Source organism: Giraffa tippelskirchi, chromosome 11 (assembly GCF_054371585.1).
Source record: "Giraffa tippelskirchi isolate mGirTip1 chromosome 11, T2T-mGirTip1v1.2.pri, whole genome shotgun sequence".
NCBI classification, from domain to species: domain Eukaryota; kingdom Metazoa; phylum Chordata; class Mammalia; order Artiodactyla; family Giraffidae; genus Giraffa; species Giraffa tippelskirchi.
The window spans coordinates 148,245,426-148,271,272 of NC_137285.1; the positions used below are offsets into that span (position 1 = coordinate 148,245,426).

The 25,847-nt window shown below is 51.6% G+C and overlaps 2 protein-coding genes across 2 annotated transcripts; both read right to left on the reverse strand.

Moving 5' to 3' along the window:
* Positions 1 to 1,308: 1,308 nt before the first annotated feature.
* Positions 1,309 to 7,431, reverse strand: LOC145525563 (proteoglycan 3-like). Its single transcript, XM_081538948.1, has 6 exons — positions 7,395 to 7,431; positions 6,885 to 7,018; positions 6,150 to 6,442; positions 3,534 to 3,665; positions 2,238 to 2,349; positions 1,309 to 1,471 (listed from the first exon to the last, which is right to left on the reverse strand). The coding sequence occupies exons 2-6, from the start codon at positions 6,943 to 6,945 to the stop codon at positions 1,413 to 1,415; spliced, it is 657 nt and encodes a 218-aa protein (XP_081395074.1). The 5' UTR covers positions 6,946 to 7,018; positions 7,395 to 7,431; the 3' UTR covers positions 1,309 to 1,412.
* An 8,637-nt stretch (positions 7,432 to 16,068) lies between these two features.
* LOC145525564 (proteoglycan 3-like) lies at positions 16,069 to 23,951 on the reverse strand. Its single transcript, XM_081538949.1, has 6 exons — positions 23,915 to 23,951; positions 23,406 to 23,539; positions 22,689 to 22,981; positions 18,292 to 18,423; positions 17,000 to 17,111; positions 16,069 to 16,235 (listed from the first exon to the last, which is right to left on the reverse strand). Exons 2-6 carry the CDS (start codon positions 23,464 to 23,466, stop codon positions 16,177 to 16,179), a joined length of 657 nt encoding a protein of 218 aa, XP_081395075.1. The 5' UTR covers positions 23,467 to 23,539; positions 23,915 to 23,951; the 3' UTR covers positions 16,069 to 16,176.
* Positions 23,952 to 25,847: the final 1,896 nt, after the last annotated feature.

The window sequence follows — 25,847 nt, forward strand, 5'->3', positions numbered from 1 at the left end:
GGACGACAGAGGATGAGATGGTTGAATGGCATCACTGACTCAATGGACACGAGTTTGAGTAAACTCCAAGTGTTGGTGATGGACAGGAAGGCCTGGCGTGCTGCAGTCCAGGGGGTCACAAAGAGTTGGACATGACTGAGGGACTGAGCTGACTGAATAGATCTCTCCACCCCCACCCCACACACACCCCAGGAGAACCCCGGCTGCCACGCGAGGGCCTGGTGGTTACGGGCATGAACTTAGGCTCAGGCAGTTGAGGGACTGGTGCCGCTTCCATCATCTACTACCTTTCTTCCTCTGAGATCTGGATGCACCGCACACATACCTCATGGGGATGTTATGAGGATTAAAGGATATAATGCACAGGAAATGCTTAGCCCAGAACACTCACTGAGCTCACAGCAAAAGATGTGGTCATCGTTTGCGTCTTGCAGAAAGGACAGCATTGAGAGTGACACAGTAGGACAAGGCTGCAGACACGCAGGTGTCCTGAGGAGTCCCTGCAAGTCCAGCTCTAGAGTCCCTGCTCCTTTACGTGCAGAGATCCTGAAACAGGGGGATGGCCAGGGAGGAAGGTGGCTCTGTGACTCTGATCCCATAAACTGTAGAAAGGAGTCAAGTGGAGAAAGAAAAGCTGAAGGCCGAGAATACTCCCTTGGATCAAAAACTTAATCTGTCCCTAGTTGAAGAGCCGGAAGTAAGGGAAGAAGGATGGAGGGGTGGCCGTGAAGAGGACAGCGACTCTCTTGCGAATGGAGAGGGGGAAAGCCATCTTAGAAGAAGCTGGGACCTTCAAACTCATCCACAGATGGCTGGGAGAACATTAAAGAGGGCCAGATACCTGAGGCACAGACCGCACAGGGGCTGGAGGAAGTGGCGACCCTGGGAGAGACCCCTTTCTCCTCCACCACATGGTGACCCCTCAGGGGGACCTCAGGGCTCCATCTGGTCCTCCCTCGCCACCTCCACTTGGAAAGCCACCACTTTCGGCCACAGCCCACATGCCTTGCTGAATCCAAAGAAAGAGGGCCAGTTCCCCACCCAGTCAACAAAGACCTTCTTCCACCAGACCCTGGGGGTGGCCTTCTGGAACGAGACCCCTACCCGGTCCCCACTCTGCCCCCAGGGGCCGCTGCAGCCAAACCCCCCAGCACCACCCACTCCTGCCCTGCCCACAGGAGTTCCGCTCCAACTGTTACTTCTCAAAGTCCCCCTGCCCTGCCCGCAAAGCCAGAACGAGGGCTTCCAGGATTTTCCAACCTGGAGGAGTCCTCCAAAGTGTGCAGCGAAGAGACAACAGTCAGGAGATGCTGTGAGAATGTGGTTTTATTATCCAGGAAGGCTGGGGGGCAAGGAGGTCAGGGGTGGGACGGGGCAGGCAGGGGCAGGGAGCAGGGTCTCGCGCCTCTGGGTTAGTAGGAGCAGAAGAAGGGCAGCCGCCACTTGCATGAAGCTCGTCGCCAGTGACCCCCTGGAGGCAGAGAGCACAGTGATGTCAGTTCTCAACCAGAGTGTGGCCCGTGTCCCCTCAGTGCCCCGCCAGGCACCTCTCAGCTCACCTTTGCCTGCCAACCTGGGGGCCATAAGTCTCCCCATGTCCCAGCTGCCACGTTCATTGATCTCCTCCCTTGCAGAGGCAGTGTGCTAAGTGCTTCCTATGGACTGTCCTTTCATCCTCACAGTGACTCCAAGAGGTCAGGGCTGTCATCACTCCCATTTCACAGATGGGAAAACTGAGGCTTGGGGGAGTGATAACCTGCCCTGATCTCAGCAGATAAGTAAGGAATGGAGCCAGATGTGGGCCACGGCCATCTGACTCCGGCCCACAAGGTCTTCCCCCCTGTTCTAAACTCCTGCACATCAGGCAGCTGTGCTGTTGGGAGCTGATGCATCATCTGTCAGCTGGCCCTAGTTCCTGTGTCTTTCCCGTTTCCCTCAGCCACACCTCCCATTCCTGAGTGTCCCTCACGTCTGTCCCACACTCACTCCTTGTCACCGTCCCGTCAGAGGAAGGGAAGGAGCCTCGCTGAGTCTGGAGGACAGAGAGCCCCCATCCCCTGTCCGGGACCCATCCCTGTGGCTCTGAGGATCCCCGCACCTCAGCCCTGCTCACACACAGGGCGGGGTTCTCTAGTGGGGGAGGCGGTGTGAGGGGAGGCGTGTCTGTGCAGCTCAAAGAGACGCGTGTGCGCATCCACCCCAGCAGCCCCGCCTTGTCCGGGCGCCTGGCCCCTCACCTCTGGTGCTCAGGGCCACACAGTGGCCTCTCCCATTCCCAGGCTGGCCTCGGGCCCAGTAGCCAAAATTCCAGCGACTCCCATCGGTCCAGCGAAATGTCTGGTATAGGGACTAGAGAAGAGAGGGGCTGGGTCAGAGGGCAGAGGTCCAGGAAGACAGGGGCTGGGGCTCCTGAAAGTCCCCTGAGCATCCCCTCTGGACACTGTGTCTATAATCTCCTCTCACTGTGTCACCTGGCTAGGACCCCACCATGCAGACCCATCCATGAGCGTTCTCAGACAATGACATGGAAGAGCAAACATCACTTTCAGCTCTCACACAGAGTAGGCTTCTCAAACTTCACTGAGCAGACACATCTCCTAGGGATCTGGTGGAAATGTGGATTCTGATGCAGGAGGTCTGGGGTGCGGCCCGAGAGCCTGTGTTTCAACAAGCTACAAGGCGATGTTGATACTGCTTGTCCCTGGACCACACCTGAGTAGCAAATGTCACAGCACTTATGCAGTCACAGTCCCCAAGGTCCCTCTGAGAGCAGGACCCACTTAGAGATGAGGACACTGAAATATGGAGGCGGGCATTCAGCCAGTAACGCACAGAGCTGGGAATGAACTCGACCTCCTGACTCCAGTGATGGGCTGATAAATGTCTAACAGTCAGCTTTGGTGGAAAGTGTGAGGCAGAGGAAAGAAAGAAACCTGATTTGTAATAATTTTCCGTTTCCCTGGTGTAAACGCATCCACCATGGCAGATTTCAAGCTTCAAGCGTGAAGCCACTGAACATGGATGAGGAAGAGAAGCACTCAGTCATCGCGTCTCCTCAGTCAGCACAAGCCAGCTTCAGGTGCCAGGATGAGGCTCGATGGGGGCAGGTGGCCCCTTGAGGCAATCAGAAACCCCACCCTGGGCCTTCCCAGTGGTGAAGTAGCTGCCTGCCCATGCAGGGGCCATGGGTTCGGTCCCTGGTCCTGGAAGATCCCACGTGCCGCAGAGCAATGAAGCCTGAACCCCAAAACTACTGACCCAGGGCTCAAGAGCCTATGACAGCAACTGTGAAGCCCGGCACCCTGGAGCCCGTGCTCTGCAACAAGAGAAGCCACCCAGTGAGAAGCCCAAGCATCACAGCGCCTGCTCGCTGCAGCTAGAGAAGGCCTGCTGTGTAGTGACAAAGACCCACCACAGCCATAAATAGATAAGCATTTTTTTTCAGATAGTGAATTGATTTTACAGTATTAAACCAACTTGAAAAAAAAAAAAAGAAAGACCTTCCAATACCAGGAAATTGGCCCCTCATTTACCCAGAGCTTGATGATGACGCCGATCCAGACCTTTGCTTGGTGGATCCTTCTGGCCCAGCTTGAGACGCGATTATCGAAGCAGAGGTTGTGGATGGAGATGAGGTTGCCTCGGTAGCACTTCCTGCAGATGCTCTGCACAGAGAATAGTGGCATAGAAAATTCACTGCCTCTTGCAAGTCCCTGAGTCTGCAGAAAGCCTTCTTAAGGAGCAATGCAAAGAAATCTAGGAAAACGATAAAATGGGAAAGACTAGAGAACCCTTCAAGATAATTGGAGGTATCAAGAGAACATTTCCTGCAAGGATGGTCACCAAAAAGGACAGAAACAGTAAGGACCTAAGAGAAGCAGAAGAGATTAAGAAGAGATAGCAAGAATACACAAAAGAACTATACAAAAAAACGTCCTAATGACCCAGATAACCATGATGGTGTGGTCACTCACCTACAGCCAGACATTCTAAGTGTGAAGTCAAGGGGGCCTTGGGAAGTATTACTACAAAGAAAGGTAGTGGAGGTGATGAAATTCCAGCTGAGCTATTTAAAATCATAAAAGAAGGTACTGTTAAAGTGCTGCACAGAATATTTGGCAGCAAATTTGAGAAAACTTCAGCAGTGACCACAGGACTGGAAAAGGTCAGTTTTCATTTCAGTCCCAAAGAATAGCAGTGCCAGTGAATGTCCAAACTGCCATACAATTGCCCTCATTTCCCATGCCAGGAAGGTGAAGCTCACAATCCTTCAAGCTGGGCTTCAAGGGTACGTGACCCAAGAACACCCAGAGGAATAGGCTGGGTTAGAAAAGGCAGGGGAAGCAGAGACCAAACCACCAATATCTGTTGGATCCAAGAAACACCTATTTCTGCTTCATTAACTAAGCTACCGACTTTGACTGTGTGAATCACAACAAAGGACTGTGGAAAATTCTTCAAGAGATGGGAACACCAGACCACCTTACCTGCCTCCTGAGAAACCTGTATGCAGGTCAAGAAGCAACAGTTAGAACAGAACATGGAACAACTGACCGGTTCCAAATTGGGAAAAAAAGTATGACAAAGCTGTTTATAGTCACCCTGCTTATTTAACTTATGTGAAGAGTACATCGTGTGAAATGCTGGGCTGGATGAATCACAACCTGAAATCAAGAATACCAGGAGAAATATCAACAACCTCAGATATGCAGATGATATCATTCTAATGGCAGAAATCGGACAGGAACTAAACAGCCTCTTCATGAGGGTGAAAGAGCAGAGTGAAAAAGATGGCTTAAAACTCAAAATTCAAAAAACTAAGATCATGGCGTCCGGTCCCATCACTTCATGGGAACAGAAGAGGATAAAGTATAGACAGCGACAGATTTTCTTTTCTCGGCTCCAAAGTCACTGTGCAGGTGACTGCAGCCACGGAATTAAAAGACATTTACTCCTTGGAAGGAAAGCTATGACAAACCCAGAGCATATTAAAAAGCAGAAACCTCACTTTGCCAACAAAGGTCCCTTTAGTCAAAGGTATGGTTTTTCCAGTAGGCCTGTGTGGACGTGAGAGTTAGACCATAAAGAAGGCTGAGCACCAAAGAACGGATGCCTTCAAATTGTGCTGGAGAAGAGTCTTGAGAGTTCTTTGGACGGCAAGGAGATCAAACCAGTCAATCCTAAAGGAATTCAACCTTGAATATTCATTGGAAGAAATGATGCTGAAGCTGAAGCTCCAATACTTTGGCCACCTGATACAAAGAGCTGACTCATTGGAAAAGACCCTGATGCTGGGAAAAATTGAAGGTAAAAGGAGAAGGAGTCTGCAGAGGATGAGGTGGTTAGATAGCCTCAATGACTCAATGGACATGAATCTGAGCAAACTCCGGGAGATAGAGAAGGACAGGGGAGCCTAGCATGTTGAAGTTCATGGGGACAAAAGGAGATGGACATGACTTAGCGACTGAAGAACAACAATGGACTATTCTAAATACTTTTCATGTATTAGTTAACCCTCACTACAACTCCGACGTGGGACCATACATTGTCATTTTACAAGTGAAGACACAGGAGCCCGGAAAGGTGAAGTGACTTGTCCAAATGAAACAGCTGATGAAGGCAGAGCCAGGATTTAGCACAGGCGCACCTCACCTCGAGGCTTTTTATCTAAACCAGTGGTTCTCAGAGTGAAGTCCCCAGACCAACAATAACACCAACTGGGAATAGGTTATAAATGTAAACCCTTACAGCCCCGATTTGCTAAACCTGAAATTGAGGGGATGTGCCCCAGAAACCTGTGTTTTAACCAGACTTCTGATGCTTCCTGGGACTTCCCTCATGGCTCAGATGGTAAAGATTCTGTTTGCAATGTGGGAGACCCAAGTTTGATCTCTGTGTCAGGGAAGAGCCCCTGGAGAAGGAAATGGCAACCCACTTCAGTATTCTTGCCTGCAGAATTCCATGGACAGAGGAGCCCGGTGGGCTATACGCCATACGATTTCAAAGAGCTGGGCACAGTTGAGTAACTAACACATTCTGATGCATATTCTGCTTGGAGATCCACTCATCTGAATAATAGGGAACAGAAGGTTGAACCCACTCTGTCTCCGCCACACCCGGACTGACATAGCAGCCTCCTTGCCACTTACCAGAGCTTTCCTAAATATGTTCGGCGTTTTCACCATCAGGAAGTGGCAGCTCTTGCATCCAGGGGTCCCCGGAAGTTGAACTGTCTCCTCTTCCTTGGGGCATTGCACGTCCTCATCTAAGTCACCTGGGTCTGAGTCTTCCTCATCGTCGTGGGTATCCTCAGCCTCCTCTCCCCCTGACTCAAGCACCTCACCACACATGGCCAGCTCTCCTTCCTGCCCCCCTGAGCCTTCCAGATCTCGGCTCAAGTCTGCCTGTGTCTCTCGACTGCCCAAATGGGGGACATCCTTCTCTGCAGGAAGAAATAACTCGCCATCAGATCAGGTACGACCTTCCTCCAGGACCACGGACAGCTCTGATGGCTCCACTCAGTCTTCCTAGGGACGCCATCTGGAACCAAAGACTGGAAGGATCCCTTGGGGATTGGATGAGCCAGAATTCTTGCATCACACACGCAAACGCATGAGAACCTGATGCCAGCTGACACCACGTGTGGGTATTTTGGAGGATGGGAGGAAGGGCTGTGTGAAGACCTCGCCTTCACAGGTGGGTGCTTTTCCTTCCAAAGAAGCCCTGAGGGAAAGTTCAGGTCACAGTTCTGAGTCTGGGAGAAATCTAACTAGAGATGGGCTGGGGCAACTGAAGAGGCGGCTGTGGCCCTGGAAGCACAAGAGCAAAAAAAGGTGCAGGAAAGAAGAGAGGAAGATGGACGAGGAGAGAAGGGGAGCACTTACCCAGATAGAGAGCAGAAACTGACCCCAGCAGCAGAAGGGGCAGGAGCAGGCAACCTTTCATGTCCCTGAAGTCTTGTGACAGGCACACAGCTCCACGTTCCCTCCTGGGGACTTCCCTTGTGTCTGCACGGCCCCTGGAACACAATGGAGAGGCGGTGTCTGCTTAACTGCTAGATTAAAGGGCAAACTAGAGAGCTTCCTTGTCTCCCAGTGAACAGACCCTGAGCTGGAGGATCAGGGGAAGAACAGGGGGTTGTGAGCTCAAGTACAAGAGTCCCTTTTCCTGAGAGCGCATCACTGCTCCCTGGGACAGCACTCAGCTCAGACCGTCGCTCCTACAGGAACAGGTGTGCTCACCTTCAGGGCCAGAGTGAGACACACGGGGGAAGGAGGGGGAAGGACAGTGGTCACTATGGTCCTAAGGACCGGAGTCCCCGGCATTTCCATATAGAGCCCAAGTTCTTCCCAGCCCCGGACCTGTCCTCCCGGGGAAGCCGAGGGAGCACTTACTTGCTGAGAGTCTGAAGCCTCCACTCTCAGTGCCTCTGGCTGTTGGCGCACAGAAGCTCCCCTTATACCGGGCTTTGGGGAAGTGGGGAGAGGCAGGATGATTGCCCCAGGCTTGGGGGTTGGACAGCAGGGCTGATAAGAGGTTGGCTCAGTCCTCCCACCCTTGGGCCCTGCACTCAGCTGGGACATCAGGGACCTGACTCCTGTTTGGACATAGATGCCCAAACACCCTAGCATGCTGTGGAAAGCCCCAGATGACTACTCTCCATGCGTAATTATTATTAGTCCCCCTAAAGGGTCCAGATCTCAACAATCCTCTTCAGTCCCAGGAGCAACCTTCCCTGGGTCAGAGTTCTAGCAAGTGCTGTGGAGGGTCCCAGGGAGCAGGGAGACCAGAGGGAGGAGAGGGGAGGTTAAGGGGAGACTCAGCCCTCCTGAGCTCTTGTGTGGACCATGTGTGGATGTTTCATGTGCATCACCTTCCTGAATCCTCACCTTCCTAACCTCGGTCCCATGAGAATGTGTGATTAGCCCGACTTCACTGATGTGAAAAATGAGATTCAGAGAGGGAAGGTGACTTGCCAAGGTTGTGCGGGAAGTGGGGGAGCTGGGATCACTAAGTCTTTGAGGCTCAAAACCTTCTCTCCCTCTGTCTCTGTCTCTCCCCCTCTTTCCCTTCTTCACTCTCTTCCTGTTTCTCCCTCTCCTCTCTCTCCATCTCTTTCTCACCTTTAAGATGAAAAATTAATGCTCTTTCCTTTACGCTGCCACTCTAGTTGAAGGTTCTCAACCTTTGCATCTTAACGCTTGGGAGTCACACCGTTCTATGTGGAGGCTGGGGCCGTGATCTGTCCTGTGTCTCGTAGAAAATTTAACAACATGTTTGGATCTCTGCCCCCTGGATGTCAATTGTGCCTCCCCTAGTCATGCACTAGGATATGTCCCCACACATTTCCACATGTCCTGTGGGAAGTAAAATTGTCCCTTTCAGGATCACTGATCTAGAACAGGCCATTTCGTCCAGCCTTGAGCCCTATATACTGGCAAGGAGACAGCATGTGGAATGGAGACCTTCCTACAAGGTCATTCAGACGCTACGTGGGCCAGCCTCCTGCCCACCCGGACTCCCCATCTCCCACCAGCTGTCTGTCACCACCGAGGTGAGCACTGGGGGGAAGCAAGTAAGACACTGACCTCAGTTGGAAAATTTCAGTTCAGTTCAGTTCAGCCACTCAGCCATGTCAGACTCTTTGCAACCCCATGGACTGCAGCACACCAGGCCTCCCCGTCCATCACCAACTCCCAGAGTTCACCCAAACTCATGTCCATTGAGTCGGTGATTCCATCCAACCATCTCATCCTCTGTCGTCCCCTTCTCCTCCTGCCCTCAATCCTTCCCAGCATCAGGGTCTTTTCAAATGAGTCAGCTCTTCACATCAGGTGGCCAAAGTATTGGAGTTTCAGCTTCAACATCAGTCCTTCCAATGAATGCCTAGGACTGGTCTCCTTTAGGATGGACTGGTTGGATCCCCTTGCTGTCCAAGGGACTCTCAAGAGTCTTCTCCAACACCACAGTTCAAAAGCATCAATGCTTCAGCACTCAGCTTTCTTTATAGTCCAACTCTCACATCCATACATGACTACTGGAAAAACCACAGCCTTGACTAGACAGACCTTTGTTGGCAAAGTAATGTCTCTGCTTTTTAATATGCTATCTAGGTTGGTCATAATTTTTCTTCCAAGGAGCAAGCGTCTTTTAATTTCATGGCTGCAGTCACCATCTGCAGTGATTTTGCAAAATTTAAAGGAACACAAAAGTATGCAGTAGTCAAGATAAATAAATATTTCATGAAATTTTTCTTAAATATCAGAATAAACACAAAAGTACCTTGATGAGCAAAATGTCTAAATACTAATCAAGTTCCAGCCACATTCACTGCAATCCAAGGAGAGGCCAGCAAGGGCTGAGGCTTGATTCTGCCAGACGTCATGGCCCAGAGCCCGTGGACCCGTCAGGGTGGGGCCTCCACTCTGGGGCACCCTTGCGGGACAGTGCATCTTTGTTCCGGGACTCCTGCCCAGCCCTCCAGGGCTCAGGGCGCCAGGGACACGGCGCCCAGAGGCTGACCGGCCTGGATGCCTGCCCCTGCTCAGCTCTCCCCGGGGCCCTGCAAATGGAGAAGTGTCAGAGAGGTCACTTCTGGGCTGATTGCAGAGTAACGGTCTCAGCCATTATCTCCTGGGGCCAACAGACCCGACCCTTAGCTTATCTACCTGACTTGGAGGTCTGGGTAGTGGTCAACTCCAGGACCCGAAAACCTGAACTCTGGATTTTACACTGAAGAATTCCCTTGGTGGGGAGTGTGGAGGGCCACCCCCTCCCCCGTATTCCCCCCAGTGCATGGGGTCCAGGCCAGAAGGATCATTTTGTTCAGCGGACACGATGACCAATAAGGTCACTGGTAGCCAGTGACATGATAAGCTTCTGGGAAGAGTTGTTTCCCAGAGCCATTTGGCGTTATTTTGGAGGGGAAAAGTCACCCACAAGCCCTCATTAGGGCATGTAAGACCAGTTCTCTTAGAGCATTTGAAGTTTCACTTGAGGATGTTTCCCGTGCCTCCTGTAGCATAGACTGCTCGGGGAGCTGTCACAGAGGAGACACGCCATGTGATGGAGCCACTCTCACCAGGGGCCCAGATGCCTCCTTCGGGCCCCCTTCCTGACTTTAATCCCCCAAAGGGGACCTTCACGGACTGGAAGCCACACTTCTGCCACAAACATACCGTCAACAGAAGAGATTTGTGAAGAACAAGATGAAGTCTCCCTTAGCACAAAGTCTCAGAACCCAGCACATATTTAATGCTTAATAAACGAGAGACTTTGTTACTCTTTATTATTAATTCTAGAACAAAGAGAAGCAATGCCTCACTGCACCAGGACACAAAGTCTCTGAGGACAAGAGTGAAAGCTCTGCTTTAGCTGCGTCCTCCTCAGCACCCGGCACGGGGCTGACCCCATACGTTGTGTTGAAAAACCACCGTCATTGAAATCAAGACAACAGCAGTTACAGCGGACCTCAGTTGATTTCCTTCTTTTTACAACTTACTCTGCAACCTTGAGTGAGTAGCCTTCCCTCTCGGGGCCACATTCAAAACATTAAGGTTCTTGATTTGCTTCTTAAGACCCTGGGGTGGGACTTCCCTGGTGACCCAATGGCTAAGACTCCCAAATCAGAAGCTGGGGTTCCATCCCTGATCTGGGAAGATCCCACGTGTTGTGGAGCAACTGAGTCCCTGAGCTGCAACTAGAGAGTAGTCCTCACCTGTTGCAACTGGAGAAACCTGCGTGCAGCAATGAAGACCAGCACAGCCACAAACAAATGATTTTTTTTTAAAAAGAAAAAAAAGAGTAGAGGATGCTGTCCTTCCTCTTGTCTGTGCCATGTCCCATGAGATCATGTCCAGGAAGCAGCCAACACTTCTAGCCATGAAATCCTACTGACTGAAAGGACATGCTCTGGAGATCCTTGCATCCCTCCGTGGGTCACGTTTAGATGCTCACCCTTGGACAAAAACCAGGTCACAACTTCTCTAAGCCTGGTTCTGTCAATGGGACAATAATTACTGATCACACAGGGCCATCTTGGTAAGCTGCCTGCCATAGCAGGGAGTGCTTTGCAGACGCACAGTTAGTAGGAGCCATCAGTAGATTCTCCTGTGCTCATACTACAAACATCCTTATGTTCCTGAAGCTCTGTCTTGTCATATTCCCAGGCCTTGCACAGAGTTGTACATAGAGTAATAGCAATTTTTCTTCCGCTCAGAGTCCCGAGAAACACAGCCTGATACAAGGATTTGAGCAAGTAGTTTATCTGAGAGGTGCTGGGACACGGGAGCGGGGGGGGGGTGGTGTGTGTGGAGAGGAGGGTTCACACAGTGAAGAGAAGGCGGCCAATACTCTGTGTGATAAAGCCAGCCACCTCAGTGGTTAACTGCAAGTTGATCCCGCTGGGAAACCCTGGGAGGCGGTGCCCAATACATGCTCAGAATTACTGCACTCGAGGAGCGAAGGATTGGAGCACTCACACTCCCGCTCCTGGGAGCTGTGGACTGTCCCCGGGGAGTTCTGCTATGCTCTGACGTTAAGGCAACAGCAAGGAGGGCGGTGCATTCAGAGTCCACTAGAAAGACTGGAGGGGGTGGGCGTGGTCCTGCAGTGCACGTGCCCGGTAACTGGGCATCTTGTGAAAAGAGCACCTGAGCCCCTTCCCCTGTCCTGAGAAGGCCCCACCGACCCCATTCCCCAGCCTCCTTACGAATGATAACCTCTGACCCTATTGAGGTCAGAGGATGAGATGGTGGGATGGCATCACTGACTCAATGGACATGAGTTTGAGTAAACTCCAGGAGTTAGTGATGGACAGGGAGGTCTGGCATGCTGCGGTCCATGGGGCCACAAAAAGTCGGACACGACTGAGCCCCTGAACTGAACTGAACTGACCCTATTGATTAAACACAGTAGGGTGGAAGGGGCAGTCCTTGAGGGCACTTAAGGGGTGGGGCTCAGAAGAGGACATCAATGACAGGAAGAAGAAAGAAATCAGTTTCAGGAGAACACTTTCATTGCTAGAGGTGGGAGGGGCCGGGTGGAGGCTGCCCAGAGGATCCAGCTCGGTAGGAAGAGTGGAACAGGAGGCTGAGCCTCAGTGAGCAACTGCAGGGCCTCCTGTAAAGACACAGCGGGAAGGGCTCTCAGCCTCTTGTTCCCCTGACTCAGCCCCAGGAGGGTGTTTCCCTCCCCGCCCCATCCCATAGTGGAGACGAGTCTAGAGACCCAGAAGGCCCCTCCTCTGGAGGTCCAGCTCTTCCTAGCGCCCCCCAGGCTTGCAGACAGTCACCCCCTCTCCCACCTCCCCTCGGGTGCCCAGTCACACATCCAACCGCTGCCCCAGGGATGGCCAGCCGCCCGGGACGCACATTCCAGGCACTGATGGCAAGCTAGTGAAGGGTATCCAGCGACCCCAGAGGAGGCAGGAGGGAAGGAAGGAGGCTGGGGCCCAGGGCGAAGGGAAGCAGGTGGGCAGCGCTGGCCTCTCCCTGCCTGCTGCTCCTGCTGCCTGCCCGACATCGACCCTTAAAGAGGGGCTGGACCATGCCAGACACTTGCTGGTCAGCTGAAACAGAGACCCACAGTGATGGTCACCCTCACATACTCTGCGTCCCAGGGACACACGCATCCCTCTGGCTCGAACAAGAGGAGGGCAGGCGTTGCCACCCCGTCCTACAGACGAGGAACCAGGCTCATCTTCCTGCCCAAGTCGTACAGACAGTCAGAGACCGAGCGGGACTTCCACACACGTACCTGATTCTAACGGTTTGGCAGGACTTGTGGTGGTCCAGTGGTTAAGAGTCCAAGCTTGTAATGCCGAGTGTACGATTGGGTTCAATCCCTGTCCAGGTAACTCACGTCCCACATGCCACATGGCGCAGGGAAAATATTAAACCAAAGGAAAAATGCTTGGCTTTTCCCAGTCCCCATTCATGTCTGGTTCAGACATCCATCTGTCCCTGGATCTCCAGTGGATTGTAGAGAGAGGCACAGACAAACCTCCAGCAAGGTGAGCACACGCTGGGGTCAGGAGGTGTCCCCACTGAGCCGGGACCCCTCTTGCCCACTGTGATCGGGCCCTCCATCCAGACATGGCCCTGGTTGACCCTCTACTAAACACCAGATTTGGTCATTAAGGTCGAAGTTGTGAGTGAGTGCTTCCCAGTAGCGCGTTTGCCAAGGAACCTCCAAGGCAGGATGAAAGAGGGAGCATTGAGCGCCCCCTCACAGAAATTCACATCACCTGAGCCCTGGGTGCTTACATCTCCAAAACTCACCCCCCGCCTCCACCCCACAGACCTCTGAAGGCAGGAGATTAAGATGCAGCCTGTGTTTCCACACGACTCTCACCTTCTACCCCAACACGTCTTCCAGCCTCAGGCTCTGCTGACACCCCCAGGGTCCCCAAGGTGGAAAATGACCGGTGACACAGGCTGTCCCCATCTCCACCCTGGGCCTTGCCTCAGCCCCTGGCCACTCACCTGAGCAGGATTAAAGTTCACGGGGCTCCTCACCAGCAGGAAGTGGCAGGTCTGGCCTGCAGGGACGCCCTCCAGTCTTACTGTGTCCTCTTCCTGAGGACACTAAAGGTCCTCGGCCACCTCATCCAAGACTGAGATGGGCTCATCAAGCCCCTCTTCCCTGGGGTCACCTTTGCTTCCAGAGCCTGTCTCTTCCTCTTTGCCTGGCAGCATCAGCTCCTCCATAGGGACCACCCCTGACTCACTTGCTGGCCTCTCCCCAGACTGGGGCAGGGTGTCATCTCCCGAGGGGCTCTCAACATTGGACATTTCAGTCCCCAGAGGGGAAAGGCCGAGTGCCCCTCCTTCACATCCTGCCTGGTTCCTCCCCAACACCATGGACAGCTCCCACCTGGCCCTGGACATTTGCCCACTGAGCCCTACAAATAGACAACCTGATGGAGCTCACCACCCCCGTCCCTACACACCCCGCCACACACACACACCCCAGGAGAACCCCGGCTCCCACATGAGGGCCTGGTGGTTATGGGCATGAACTTAGGCTCAGGAAGTTGAGGGGTTGGTACTGGTTCCATCATCTACTAACTTTCTTCCTCTGAGATCCGGATGCACCGCACACATACCTCATGGGGATGTTATGAGGATTAAAGGATATAATGCACAGGAAATGCTTAGCCCAGAACACTCACTGAGCTCACAGCAAAAGATGTGGTCATCGTCTGCGTCTTGCAGAAAGGACAGCATTGAGAGTGACACAGTAGGACAGGGCTGCAGACACGCAGGTGTCCTGAGGAGTCCCTGCAAGTCCAGCTCTAGAGTCCCTGCTCCTTTACGTGCAGAGATCCTGAAACAGGGGGATGGCCAGGGAGGAAGGTGGCTCTGTGACTCTGATCCCACAAACTGTAGAAAGGAGTCAAGATGGAAAGGCTAAGGGCCAAGGAGATTGGCTCAGATGAAAAGCTGGAACTGTCCCAAGTAGAAGACCCAGAAATAGAGAGAATTTCACCCTGGATTTGTCCTGCGATGGAGAACACAACTGGACACACGCACACAAGAGCCACAGCACTAGGTGAGCTTGAGAGTGAGGTGGAGAAAGAGAGAGCGTGGAGAGTTACACACACTCAAGGATGTGCACAGACATACACGCGTCTCCATAAACAGAGATGTAGAAAATGTGCATACAAGCAACACATAAACACACGCTGACTCACACAGATTTATGCGTGTTTACAAGTACAGATTCACATGTGCACAGATATACACAGGTGTCTGAAGACTGACTCACGCACACACCAAGACACCCACACACACATGCACACGTGTGCCCCAGACATCCTTGTACACACTTCCCGGGCCCCACGTAGAGCCGCACCCCCAGGAAGGCTCTCTCTCTCTCCCTCACCACCCAGGGCTCTCTGCCCTCTGAACACCAGTTTGCAGTCTGAGCTTCCCCCCTCATCAAGCTCCGATCCTTCCTGGAGCCCAGCCCGCAGTGACGCTAAGAGCGGGAACACTGTTCTGTCTCAGTGACCCCAGGACCCGAGAAGAGGGGAGACGCCGGGGAGACCTGGGGCTGGAGAGCCAGCCCTGGAGGCACCGGGCTGCACACGGCCTGACTTGGGCCCCAAGGCCCTCGGGGAGTGAAGCAGCTCCCTGCTGAGACCGTGGCCCCTCCAGGGAGGGGAGGGAGGCTGGGGACAAGAGAGGGGACACAGGATGGAGAGCAGCGAGGAGGGCAGCCTCCCATGAGGATGTGGTCGGGGAGCCATCTCAGAAGCTGTGGCCTTTGAACTAACCCACGGAGAAAAGGGGGCCAATACTGAGGTGAAGGACTGATGCTGAAGCTGAAACTCCAATCCTTTGGTCACCTGATGAGAAGAACTGACTCACTAGAAAAGACCCGGATGCTGGGAAAGACTGAGAGCAGGAGGAGAAGGGACGACAGAGGATGAGATGGTTGGATGGCATCACCGACTCAATGGACATGAGTTTGAGTAAACTCCGGGAGCTGGTGATGGACAGGGAGGCCTGGCGTGCTGCCATCCATGAGGTCACAAGGAGTCGGACACGACTGAGCGACTGAGCTGAGCTGCACTGAACCTGAGGTGAAAACGACACAGGCCCGGAGGCGGCGTCCGCCCCTCGAGGAGGTTTCTCCGTACACCACGTGGAGACCCTGGGTGGGACCTCACGGCTCCATCCAATTCTTAAATCCACCACATGGCGTCCATTCTGGAAAGCCGCCACTTCCAACCCCACCCCACACGCCTTACTCGATGCAGACCAAGAGGGCCAGTTGCCCAGCTGCTCACCAAAGGCTTTCTTCCGCGGGACCCTGGGAAAGAGTCTTCTGTAGCCAGACACCCCCGCTCCCTGGCCTGGCCCACACTCTACCCCCAGCTGGCGCTGCAGCCAAACACTCCAGCACCCCAACCCCCCGACCCCCACCGCTCAGCCATCAGGCTCCAGGTTGAAATTCCTCAAAGACAGTCTGCGCCCCACAAAGCCGAACTGAGAGCTTCCAAGATTTCCCAACTCCAAAGAGTCCTCCAACGACCGCAATGAAGAAACGAGAGTCAGGAGATGCTGTGAGAAGTGTAGTTTTTATGACATGGAGAAGTGAGAGGCAAGGGGGCCAGGGGTGGGGCGGGGCAGCGGGAGGGCGGGGAGGCAGGGTCTCTGAACCTCCAGTTTAGAAGGAGCAGATGAACGGCAGCTGCCTCTTGCATGAAGCTCGTCGCCAGTGACCCCCTGGTGGTAGAGAGCACAGTGATGTCAGTTGCCCACTTGAGTGTGTCCCCCCCAACCTCCACCGTCAGGCACCTCACAGGTCACCTTTTCCCGGCAATCTGAGAGCCCTGTGTTTCCCATACGTCCCTACTAGCCACGCTATTGATCCCCTCCATTGCAGAGGCAGTGTGCTAAGTGCTTCCTATGGACTGTCCTTTCATCCTCACAGTGACTCCAAGAGGTCAGGGCTGTCATCACTCCCATTTCACAGATGGGGAAAACTGAGGCTCAGGGGGAGTGATAACCTGCCTTGATCTCAGCAGGCAAGTAATGAATGGAGCCAGATGTGAATCTCAGTCATCTTGCTCAACCTGTATGGTCTTTGCCCCTGTTCTAAACCTCCTCAAGTCAGGCAGCCGTGCTGTTGGGAGCTGATGCATCATCTGTCAGCTGGCCCTAGTTCCCACATCTTTCCTGTGTCCCTGGGCCACACCTCCCATTCCCGAGTGTCCCTCCCGTCTGTCCCACACTCACTCCTTGTCACCATCGCATCAGAGGAAGGGAAGGAGCCTCGCTGAGTCTGGAGGACAGAGAGCCCCCAGCCCCCATCCAGGACCCATCCCTGTGGCTCTGAGGATCCCAGCACCTCAGCCCTGCTCACACACAGGGTGGGGTTCTCTAGTGGGGGAGGCGGTGTGAGGGGAGGCGTGTCTGTGCAGCTCAAAGAGACGTGTGTGTGAGTCCACCCCAGCAACCCCTCCTTGTCCGGGCGCCTGGCCCCTCACCTCTGGTGCACAGGGCCACACAGTGGCCTCTCCCATTCCCAGGCTGGCCTCGGGCCCAGTAGCCAAAATTCCAGCGACTCCCATCGGTCCAGCGAAATCTTCTACAACGGGACTAGAGAAGAGAGAGGTTTGGTCAGAGGGCAGAGGTCCAGGAAGACACGGGCTGGGGCTCCTGAAAGTCCCCTGAGCATCCCCTCTGGACACTGTGTCTATAATCTCCTTCCACTGTGTCACCTGGCTAGGACTCCACCCTACAGACCCACCACCAATGTTTTACAGGCAAGGACACGGAAGAGCAAACATCACTTCCAGCTCTCACACAGAGTAGGCTTCAAAAACTTCACTGAGCAGACACATCTCCTAGGGATCTGGTGGAAATGTGGATTCTGATGCAGGAGGTCTGGGGTGCGGCCCGAGAGCCTGTGTTTCAACAAGCTACCAGGCGATGTTGATACTGCTTGTCCCTGGACCACACCTGAGTAGCAAATGTCACAGCACTTATGCAGTCACAGTCCCCAAGGTCCCTCTGAGAGCAGGACCCACTTAGAGATGAGGACACTGAAATATGGAGGCGGGCATTCAGCCAGTAACGCACAGAGCTGGGAACGAACTCGACCTCCTGACTCCAGTGATGGGCTGATAGACATTTCACAGCCAGCTTTGGGGAAAGATGAGAGGTAGAGGGAAGAAAGAAACGTGATTTGTAATAATTGTCCATCTCCCTGGTGTAAACGCATCCACCATGGCAGATTTCAAGCTGCAAGCATGAAGCCACTGAACATGGATGAGGAAGAGAAGCACTCAGTCATCGTGTCTCCTAAGTCAGCACAAGCCAGCTTCAGGTGCCAGGATGAGGGTCGTTGGGAGCAGGTGGTCCCTTGAGGCAATCAGAAACCCCACCCTGGGCCTTCCCTGGTGGTCCAGTGGTGAAGAAACTGCCTTCCCATGCAGGGGCCATGGGTTCAATCCCTGGTCCTGAAAGACCCCACACGCCGCAGAGGAGCTAAGCCCTGGCATCAAAGCTACTGAGCCCGGGCTCTAGAGTGTTCGACAGCAGCTGTGAAGCCTGGCATCCTGGAGCCCATGCTGTGCAGCATGAGAAGCCACCCCAGGGAGAAGCGTGAGCACAACTAGGCAGCAACCCCCGCCGGCTGCAACTAGAGAAAACCCCGGCGCAGCAACAAAGACCCAGCACTGTCACAGATAATAAAGATCTGAAAAAATAGTGGATTCACTTTACAGTATTAAACCACCTTAAAAAAAAAAAGACCTGAAAACTGACCCTCACTTACCCTGTCCCTGATGGTGCCTCCAATCCAGACCTGGGGCTGGTTGGTGTTTCTTGCCCAGCGTGTCACGCGGTAGTCAGAGCGATAGCTGTGGATGGAGACGAGGTTGCCTCGGTAGCAACGCCTGCAGATTCTCTGCAGAGAGAAGAAGTGGAGTAGAAACTCAGTTTTCTTGCAAGGCCCTCAGTCTCCACAAGAGACCCCCGCATCCTTTTCCAGGTCAGAAATCAGGGGTCTACAGCCCCCTTGAATCCCATCTCTTGCTCCTTTATTTGAAGTCAGGAACTTCTTGCAGTAAAGAGTAATAATATTCAGAATAACTAGAAGCGCCATTTAAAAATGTTTTTACATTATTTTCATATGGAATTATTTAATAGATGTATACAAAATAACATTATATTTGAAAGATGTTTAAAGTGGTTATTCACTTGTTCTGGCCTTTACTTTTCATCTTGATCTCCAAGGTCAAATGCTTTCTTATTCTCTTTTAATTTTCAATTGGAGGATAATTGCTTGACAGTGCTGTGTTGGTTTCTGCTGAACAGCAATGTGAATCAGTCACAAGTATACATAAATCCCCTCCCATCTGAGCCTCCCTCCCACCCCCATGGCCAGCGTTTATGGAGAGCTTACAATGACCCAAGGACCATTCTCCCTCCATGGATCACAGCACTGTCCTGGCAAAGGAGCTTGTGTAACTCAATGAAGCTCTGAGCCATGCTGTGTAGGGCCACCCAAGATGGATGGGTCACGTGGAAAGTCCTGACGAAACCTGGTCCACTGGAGGAGGAATGGCCAACCACTCCAGTATTCTTGCTGTGAGAACTTCGGGCACAATGTGAAAAGGCAAAAAGATATGACACTAGAAGGTGAGACCCCAGGTTCGAAGGTGTCCTGTATGCAGCTGGGGAGGAGTGGAGGGCAATTACAATAATTCCAGAAAGAACGAAGCAACTGGGCCAAAGCAGAAACAATGCACAATTATGGATGCATCTGGTGAAGAAAGTCTGATGCTATAAAGAACATATTGCATAGGAACCTGGGATGTTAGGTCTGTGAATCAGGGTAAGTTAGGCTTGGTCAAGCAGGAGATGACAAGAGTGAACTTCAACATGTTAGGAATCAGTGAACTAAAATGATGGGAATGGGCAAATATAATTCACATGAGCACTACATCAACTAGTGTGGGCAAGAATCCCTTAGAAGAAATGGAGTAGCCCTCACAGCCAACAAAAGAGTCTGAAATGCAGTACTTGGGTGGAACTCAAAAACGACAGAATGATCTCTGTTTGTTTCCAAGGCAAACCATTCAAAATGACACTAATACAAGTCTATGCCCCAACCACTGATGCTGAAGAAGCTGAAGATGACCAGTTCTATGAGGACGTATAAGACCTTCTAGAACTATCACAAGAAAAATGATGTCCTTTTCATCACAGGGGACTGGAATGCAAAAGAGGGAAATCAAGAGATACCTGGAGTAACAAGCAAGCTTGGCCTCGGGGTACAGAATGAGCAGGGCAAAGGTTGACAGAGTTTTGTCATGAAAACACACTGGTCAAAGCAGTCACCCTCTTCCAAACATAAACGATGACTCTACCCGTGGACATCACCAGATGGTCAACACTGAAATCAGATTGATTATATTCTTTGCAGCCAAAGATGGAGAAACTCTATACAGTCAGCAAAAATAAGACCAGGAGCTGACTGTGGCTCAGATCATGGAGTCCTTATTGCCAAATTCAGGCTTAAAATGAAGAAAGTAGGGAAAACCACTAGGTGATTCAGGTATGACCTAAATCAAATCCCTTATGATTATACAGTGGAGATGCAGAATAGATTCAAGGCATTAGGTCTAAGAGACAGAGTGCCTGAAGAACTAAGGATGGAAGTTTGTAACATTGTACAGGAAGCAGTGACCAAAACCATCCCCAAGAAAAAGAAATGCAGTAAGGCAAAGTGGTTGTCTCAGGAGGCTTTACAAATAGCTGAGGAAAGAAGAGAAGCAAAAGGCAAAGGAGAAAAGGAAAGATATACTTGCCTAACTGTGGAGCTCCAGAGAATAGCAAGGAGAGATAAGAAGGTCTTCTTAAATGAACAATGCAAAGAAATAGAGGAAAATAATAGAATGGAAAAGAGTAAAGATTTCTTCAATAAAATTAGAGATATCAAGGGAACATTTCATGCAAAGATGGGCACAATAAAGGACATAAATAGTAAAGACCTAACAGAAGCAGAAGAGATTAAGAACGGGTGACAAGAATATACAGAAGAACAGTACAGAAAAATCTTAGTGACTCAGATGACCACTATGGTGTGGCCACTCAACTAGAGCCAGACATCCTGGAGTGTGAAATCAAGTGGGACTTAGGAAGCATCACTACAAAAAAAAGTTAGGGGAGGTTATGGGACTCCAGCTGTGCTACGTAAAATCCTAAAAGATGATGCTATTAAAGTGCTGTGCTCAATCAGCTCAGTTCAGTTAAGTCACTCAGTTGTGTCTGATTCTTTGTGACCCCATGGACTGCAGCATGCCGGGCTTCCTTATCCATCACCAACTGCATTCAGGATGTCAGCAAGTTTAGAAAACTCAACAGTGGCCACAGGACTGGAAAAGGTCAGTTTTCGTTCTTATCCCAAAGAATAGCAATGCCAAAAAATGTTTAAACTACCATACAATTGTGTTCATTTCACATGCTAGCAGGGTCATGCTCAAAATCCTTCAAGCTAGGCTTCATCAGTGTGAACCAAGAACTTCCAGATGTACAAGCTGGATTCACAAAAGGCAGGGGAATCAGAGATCAAATAGCCAACATTCACTGGATTATAGAGAAAAAAAGTGCGTTCCAAAAAACATCTACTTCTGCTTCATTGACTACACAAAAGCCTTTGACTGTGTAGATCACTACAAGCTGTGGAAAATTCTTAAAGAGATGGAAATAACAGACTACCTTACCTGTCTCCTAAAAAACCTGTATGTGGATCAAGAAGCCACAGTTAGAACAACAGGACACGGGACAACAGACTGGTTCAAAATTGGAAAAGGAGTACGTCAAGGCTATATATTGTCACCCTGTTTATTTAACTCATATGCAGAGAAATCATGCAAGATGCAGGCTGGATGAATCACAAGCTGGAATCAAGAATAGCAGGAGAAATATCAATAACCTCAGATATGCAGATGATATAATTCTAGCAGCAGAAAGTGAAGAGGAAGTGAAGAATCTCTTGATGAGGGTGAAAGAGGAGAATGGGAAAAGCTGGCTTAAAATTCAACATCCAGAAAGGTAAGATCATGACATCTGGTCCCATCACTTTTTGGCAAATAGAAGGGGAAAAAGTGGAAGCAGTGATAGATTTATTTTCTTGAGCTCCAAAATCACTGCAGATGGTGACTGCAGCCATGAAATTAAAACATGCTTGCTCCTTGGAAGAAAAGCTATGACAAACCAAGACAGCATATTAAAAAGCAGAGACATCACTTTACCACCAAAAGCCCATGGAGTCAAAGCTATGGTTTTTACAGTAGACACGTACAGATGTAAGAGTTGGATCATAAGGAACGCTGAGTGCCAAAGATTGGTGCTTTCATACTGCAGTGCTGGAGAAGACTCTTGACAGTCCCTCGGACTACAAGGAGATCAAATCAGTCAATCCCAAGGAAAATCAACCCTGATATTGATTTGAAGGACTGAAGCTGAAGCTAAAGCCGAAGCTCTGATACTTTGGCCATCTGCTGTGAAGAGCTGACTCATTGGAAAAGACCCTGATGCTGGGAAAGATTGAGGGCAGGAGGAGAAGGGGATGACAGAGGATGAGATGTGTGGATGGCATCACTGACTCAGTGGACATGAGTTTGAGGAAACTCCAGGAGATAGTGGAGGACAGGGAAGCCTGAAGTGCTACACTCTATGGGATCAAACAGAGTTGGACACAACTTAGTGACTGAACAACAACAGACTATTCTAAACACTTTCCATGTGTTAGTGAATCCTCACCATAACTCTCTAAGAGGTGGTATCATACATCTCCATTTTACAAATGAAGATACAGGAGCCCTGAAAGGTGAAGTGACTTGCCCAAATAAAATAGCTGATGAAGGCAGAGCAGGAGACAACACAGGTGTCTCTTCCACCAAAGCTTTTTGTCTAAACTAGTGGCTCTCAGAGTGCAATTTCTAGACCAACAATATCATCACCTAGGAATTTGTTATAAACCCTTACACCCCGGATTTGCTAATACAGAAACTGAGGTGATGGGGCCCAGGAATCTGTGCTTTAACAAGACTTCTGGTGGATACTAGGCTTGGAGAACCCCTAGTCTAAATAATAGAGAACAGAAGGCTGAATCCACTCTGGTCTCCCAACTCCTTGTCTCATGGCAGCCTCGCTGCCGCTTACCTGAGCATGCACAAACCTCCTTGGAGTCCGCACCACTCTGTAGTGGCAGGTCTTGCACTCAGGACTGCCCGGAAGTTGAACTGTCTCCTCTTCCTTGGGGCACTGCACGTCCTCATCTAAGTCATCTGGGTCTGAGTCGTCCTCATCTTGGTGGGCATCCTCAGCCTCCTCTCCCCCTGACTCAAGCACCTCACCACGCAGGGCCAGCTCTCCTTCCTGCCCCCCTGAGCCTTCCTGATCCTGGCTCAGGTCTGCCTGTGTCTCCAGACCACCCAGATGGGGGGCATCTTTCTCTGCAAAGAAGAAATAACCCGGTACCACCTTCCTCCAGGACCACGGACAGCTCTGATGGCTCCACTCAGTCTTCCTAGGGACGCCATCTGGAACCAAAGACTGGAAGGATCCCTTGGGGGTTGGATGAGCCAGAATTCTTGCATCACACACACAATTGCATGAGAACCTGATGGCAGCTGACACCACATGTGGGTAATTTGGGAGTGAGAGATGTGAGAAGCCCTCACCTTCACAGGTGGGTGTTTCTCCTCGCAAAGGAGCCTTGAGGGAAAGTTCAGGTCACAGCTCTGAGTCCAGGAGAAATCTAACTAGAGATGGGCTGGGGCAACTGAAGAGGGGGTTGTGGCCCTGGATCCACAAGAGCAAAAAACAATGCAGGAAAGAAGAGAGGAAGATGGACGAGGAGAGAAGGGGAGCACTTACCCAGATAGAGAGCAGAAACTGTCCCCAGCAGCAGAAGGGGCAGGAGCAGGCAGCCCTTCATGTCCCTGCAGTCTTGTGACAGACACACAGCTCCACGTTCCCTCCTGGGGACTTCCCTTGTGTCTGCACGGCCCCTGGAACACAGTGGAGGGGCAGTCCTTGCTTAACTGCTAGATTAAAGGCAAACTAGAGAGCTTCCTTGTCTCCCAGTAAACAGACCCTGAGCTGGAGGATCAGGGGAAGAACAGGGGGTTGTGAGCTCAAGTACAAGAGTCCCTTTTCCTGAGAGCACATCACTGCTCCCTGGGACAGCACTCAGCTCAGACCGTCGCTCCTACAGGAACAGGTGTGCTCACCTTCAGGGCCAGAGTGAGACACACGGGGGAAGGAGGGGGAAGGACAGTGGTCACTATGGTCCTAAGGACCAGAGTCCCCCGTGTTTCCATATAGAGCCCAGGTTATTCCCAGCCCCGGACCTGTCCTCCCAGGGAAGCTGAGGGAGCACTTACTTGCTGAGAGTCTGAAGCCTCCACTCTCAGTGCCTCTGGCTGTGGGCGCACAGAGGCTGCCCTTATACTGGGCTATGGGGAAGTGGGAAGAGGCCAGGAGGATTTCCCCAGGCTTGGGGGTTGGACAGCGGGGCTGATAAGAGGTTGGCTCAGTCCTCCCACCCTTGGGCCCTGCTCTCTGTTGGGACATCAGGGACCTGCCTCCTGTTTGGACATAGATGCCCTGATACCCTAGTATGCTCCAGAAGCCCCCCATGACTACAGTCCAGACTTAATTTTTATTAGTGCCCTTAAAGGGTCCAGGTCTGAACACTTTTCAGTCCCAGGAGAGCTTTCCTCTGGTCAGAATTCCAGTAAATGACGTGAAGGATCCCAGGGAGCTGGGAGAACTTGGGGGAGCAGGTAGAGGTTAAGGGGAGACTCGGCCTTCCTGAGCTCTTCTGTGGACCATGTGCAGATAATTCATGTGCATCACATCCCTAAATCCTCACCTTCCTAACCTCAGTCCCATGAGAATGTGTGATTAGCCCAACTTCACTGATGTGAAAAATGAGATTCAGAGAGGAAGGATGACTTGCCAAGGTTGTGCGGGAAGTGGGGGAGCTGGGATCACCAAGTCTTTGAGGCTCAAAACCTTCTCTCCCTCTGTCTCTGTCTCTCCCCCTCTTTCCCTTCTTCACTCTCTTCCTGTTTCTCCCTCTCCTCTCTCTCCATCTCTTTCTCATCTTTAAGATGAAAAATTAATGCTCTTTCCTTTACGCTGCCACTCTAGTTGAAGGTTCTCAACCTTTGCATCTTAACGTTTGGGAGTCACACCGTTCTTTGTTGGAGGCTGGGGCCGTGATCTGTCCTGTGTCTCGTAGAAAATTTAACAGCATCTTTGGATCTCTGCCCCCTGGATGTCAATTGTGCCTCCCCTAGTCATGCACTAGGATATGTCCCCACACATTTCCACATGTCCTGTGGGAAGTAAAATTGTCCCTTTCAGGATCACTGATCTAGAACAGGCCATTTCGTCCAGCCTTGAGCTCTATCTACTGGCAAGGAGACAGCAGGTGGAATGGAGACCCTCCTAGGTCATTCGGACGCTACGTGGGCCACGCTCCTGCCCACCCGGACTCCCCATCTCTCACCAGCTCTCTGTCACTACCGAGGTGAGCACTGGGGGGAAGCAAGTAAGACACTGACCTCGGGTGGAAAATTTAAGAGGACACAAAAGTATGCAGTAGTCAAGATAATTAAATATTTCATGAAATTTTCCTTAAATATCAGAATAAACCCAAAAGTACCGTGATGACCAAAATGTCTAAATATTAATCAAGTTCCAGCCACATTCACTGCAATCCAAGGAGAGGCCAGCAAGGGCTGAGGCTTGATTCTGCCAGATGTCGCGGCCCAGAGCCCGTGGACCCATCAGGGTGGGGCCTCCACTCTGGGGCACCCTTGTGGGACAGTGCATCTTTGTTCCGGGACTCCTGCCCAGCCCTCCAGGGCTCAGGGCGCCAGGGACACGGCGCCCAGAGGCTGACCGGCCTGGATGCCTGCCCCTGCTCAGCTCTCCCCGGGGCCCTGCAAATGGAGAAGTGTCTGAGAGGCCACTTCTGGGCTGATTGCAGAGTAACGGTCTCAGCCATTATCTCCCGGGGCCAATGGACCCGACCCTCAGCTTATCTACCTGACATGGGGGTTGGGGGGGATTGGTCAATTCAGAGCGGGAAAACCTGGTCCCCGGATTTCAAGCTGGAGACTTCCCATGGAGGAGGAGTGGAGAGGAAGCCCCCCACCCCCGCGCCATTATTCTCCCAGTTCTGGGCCCAGGCCAAGGACACCATTTCACTCAGCAGTTGGGATGACCAATAACGTTGGCTGGTGTTGCGAACCAGCACCATGATAAGCTTTACAAACGCTGTTTCATTTAAATGTCCCTCTTCCA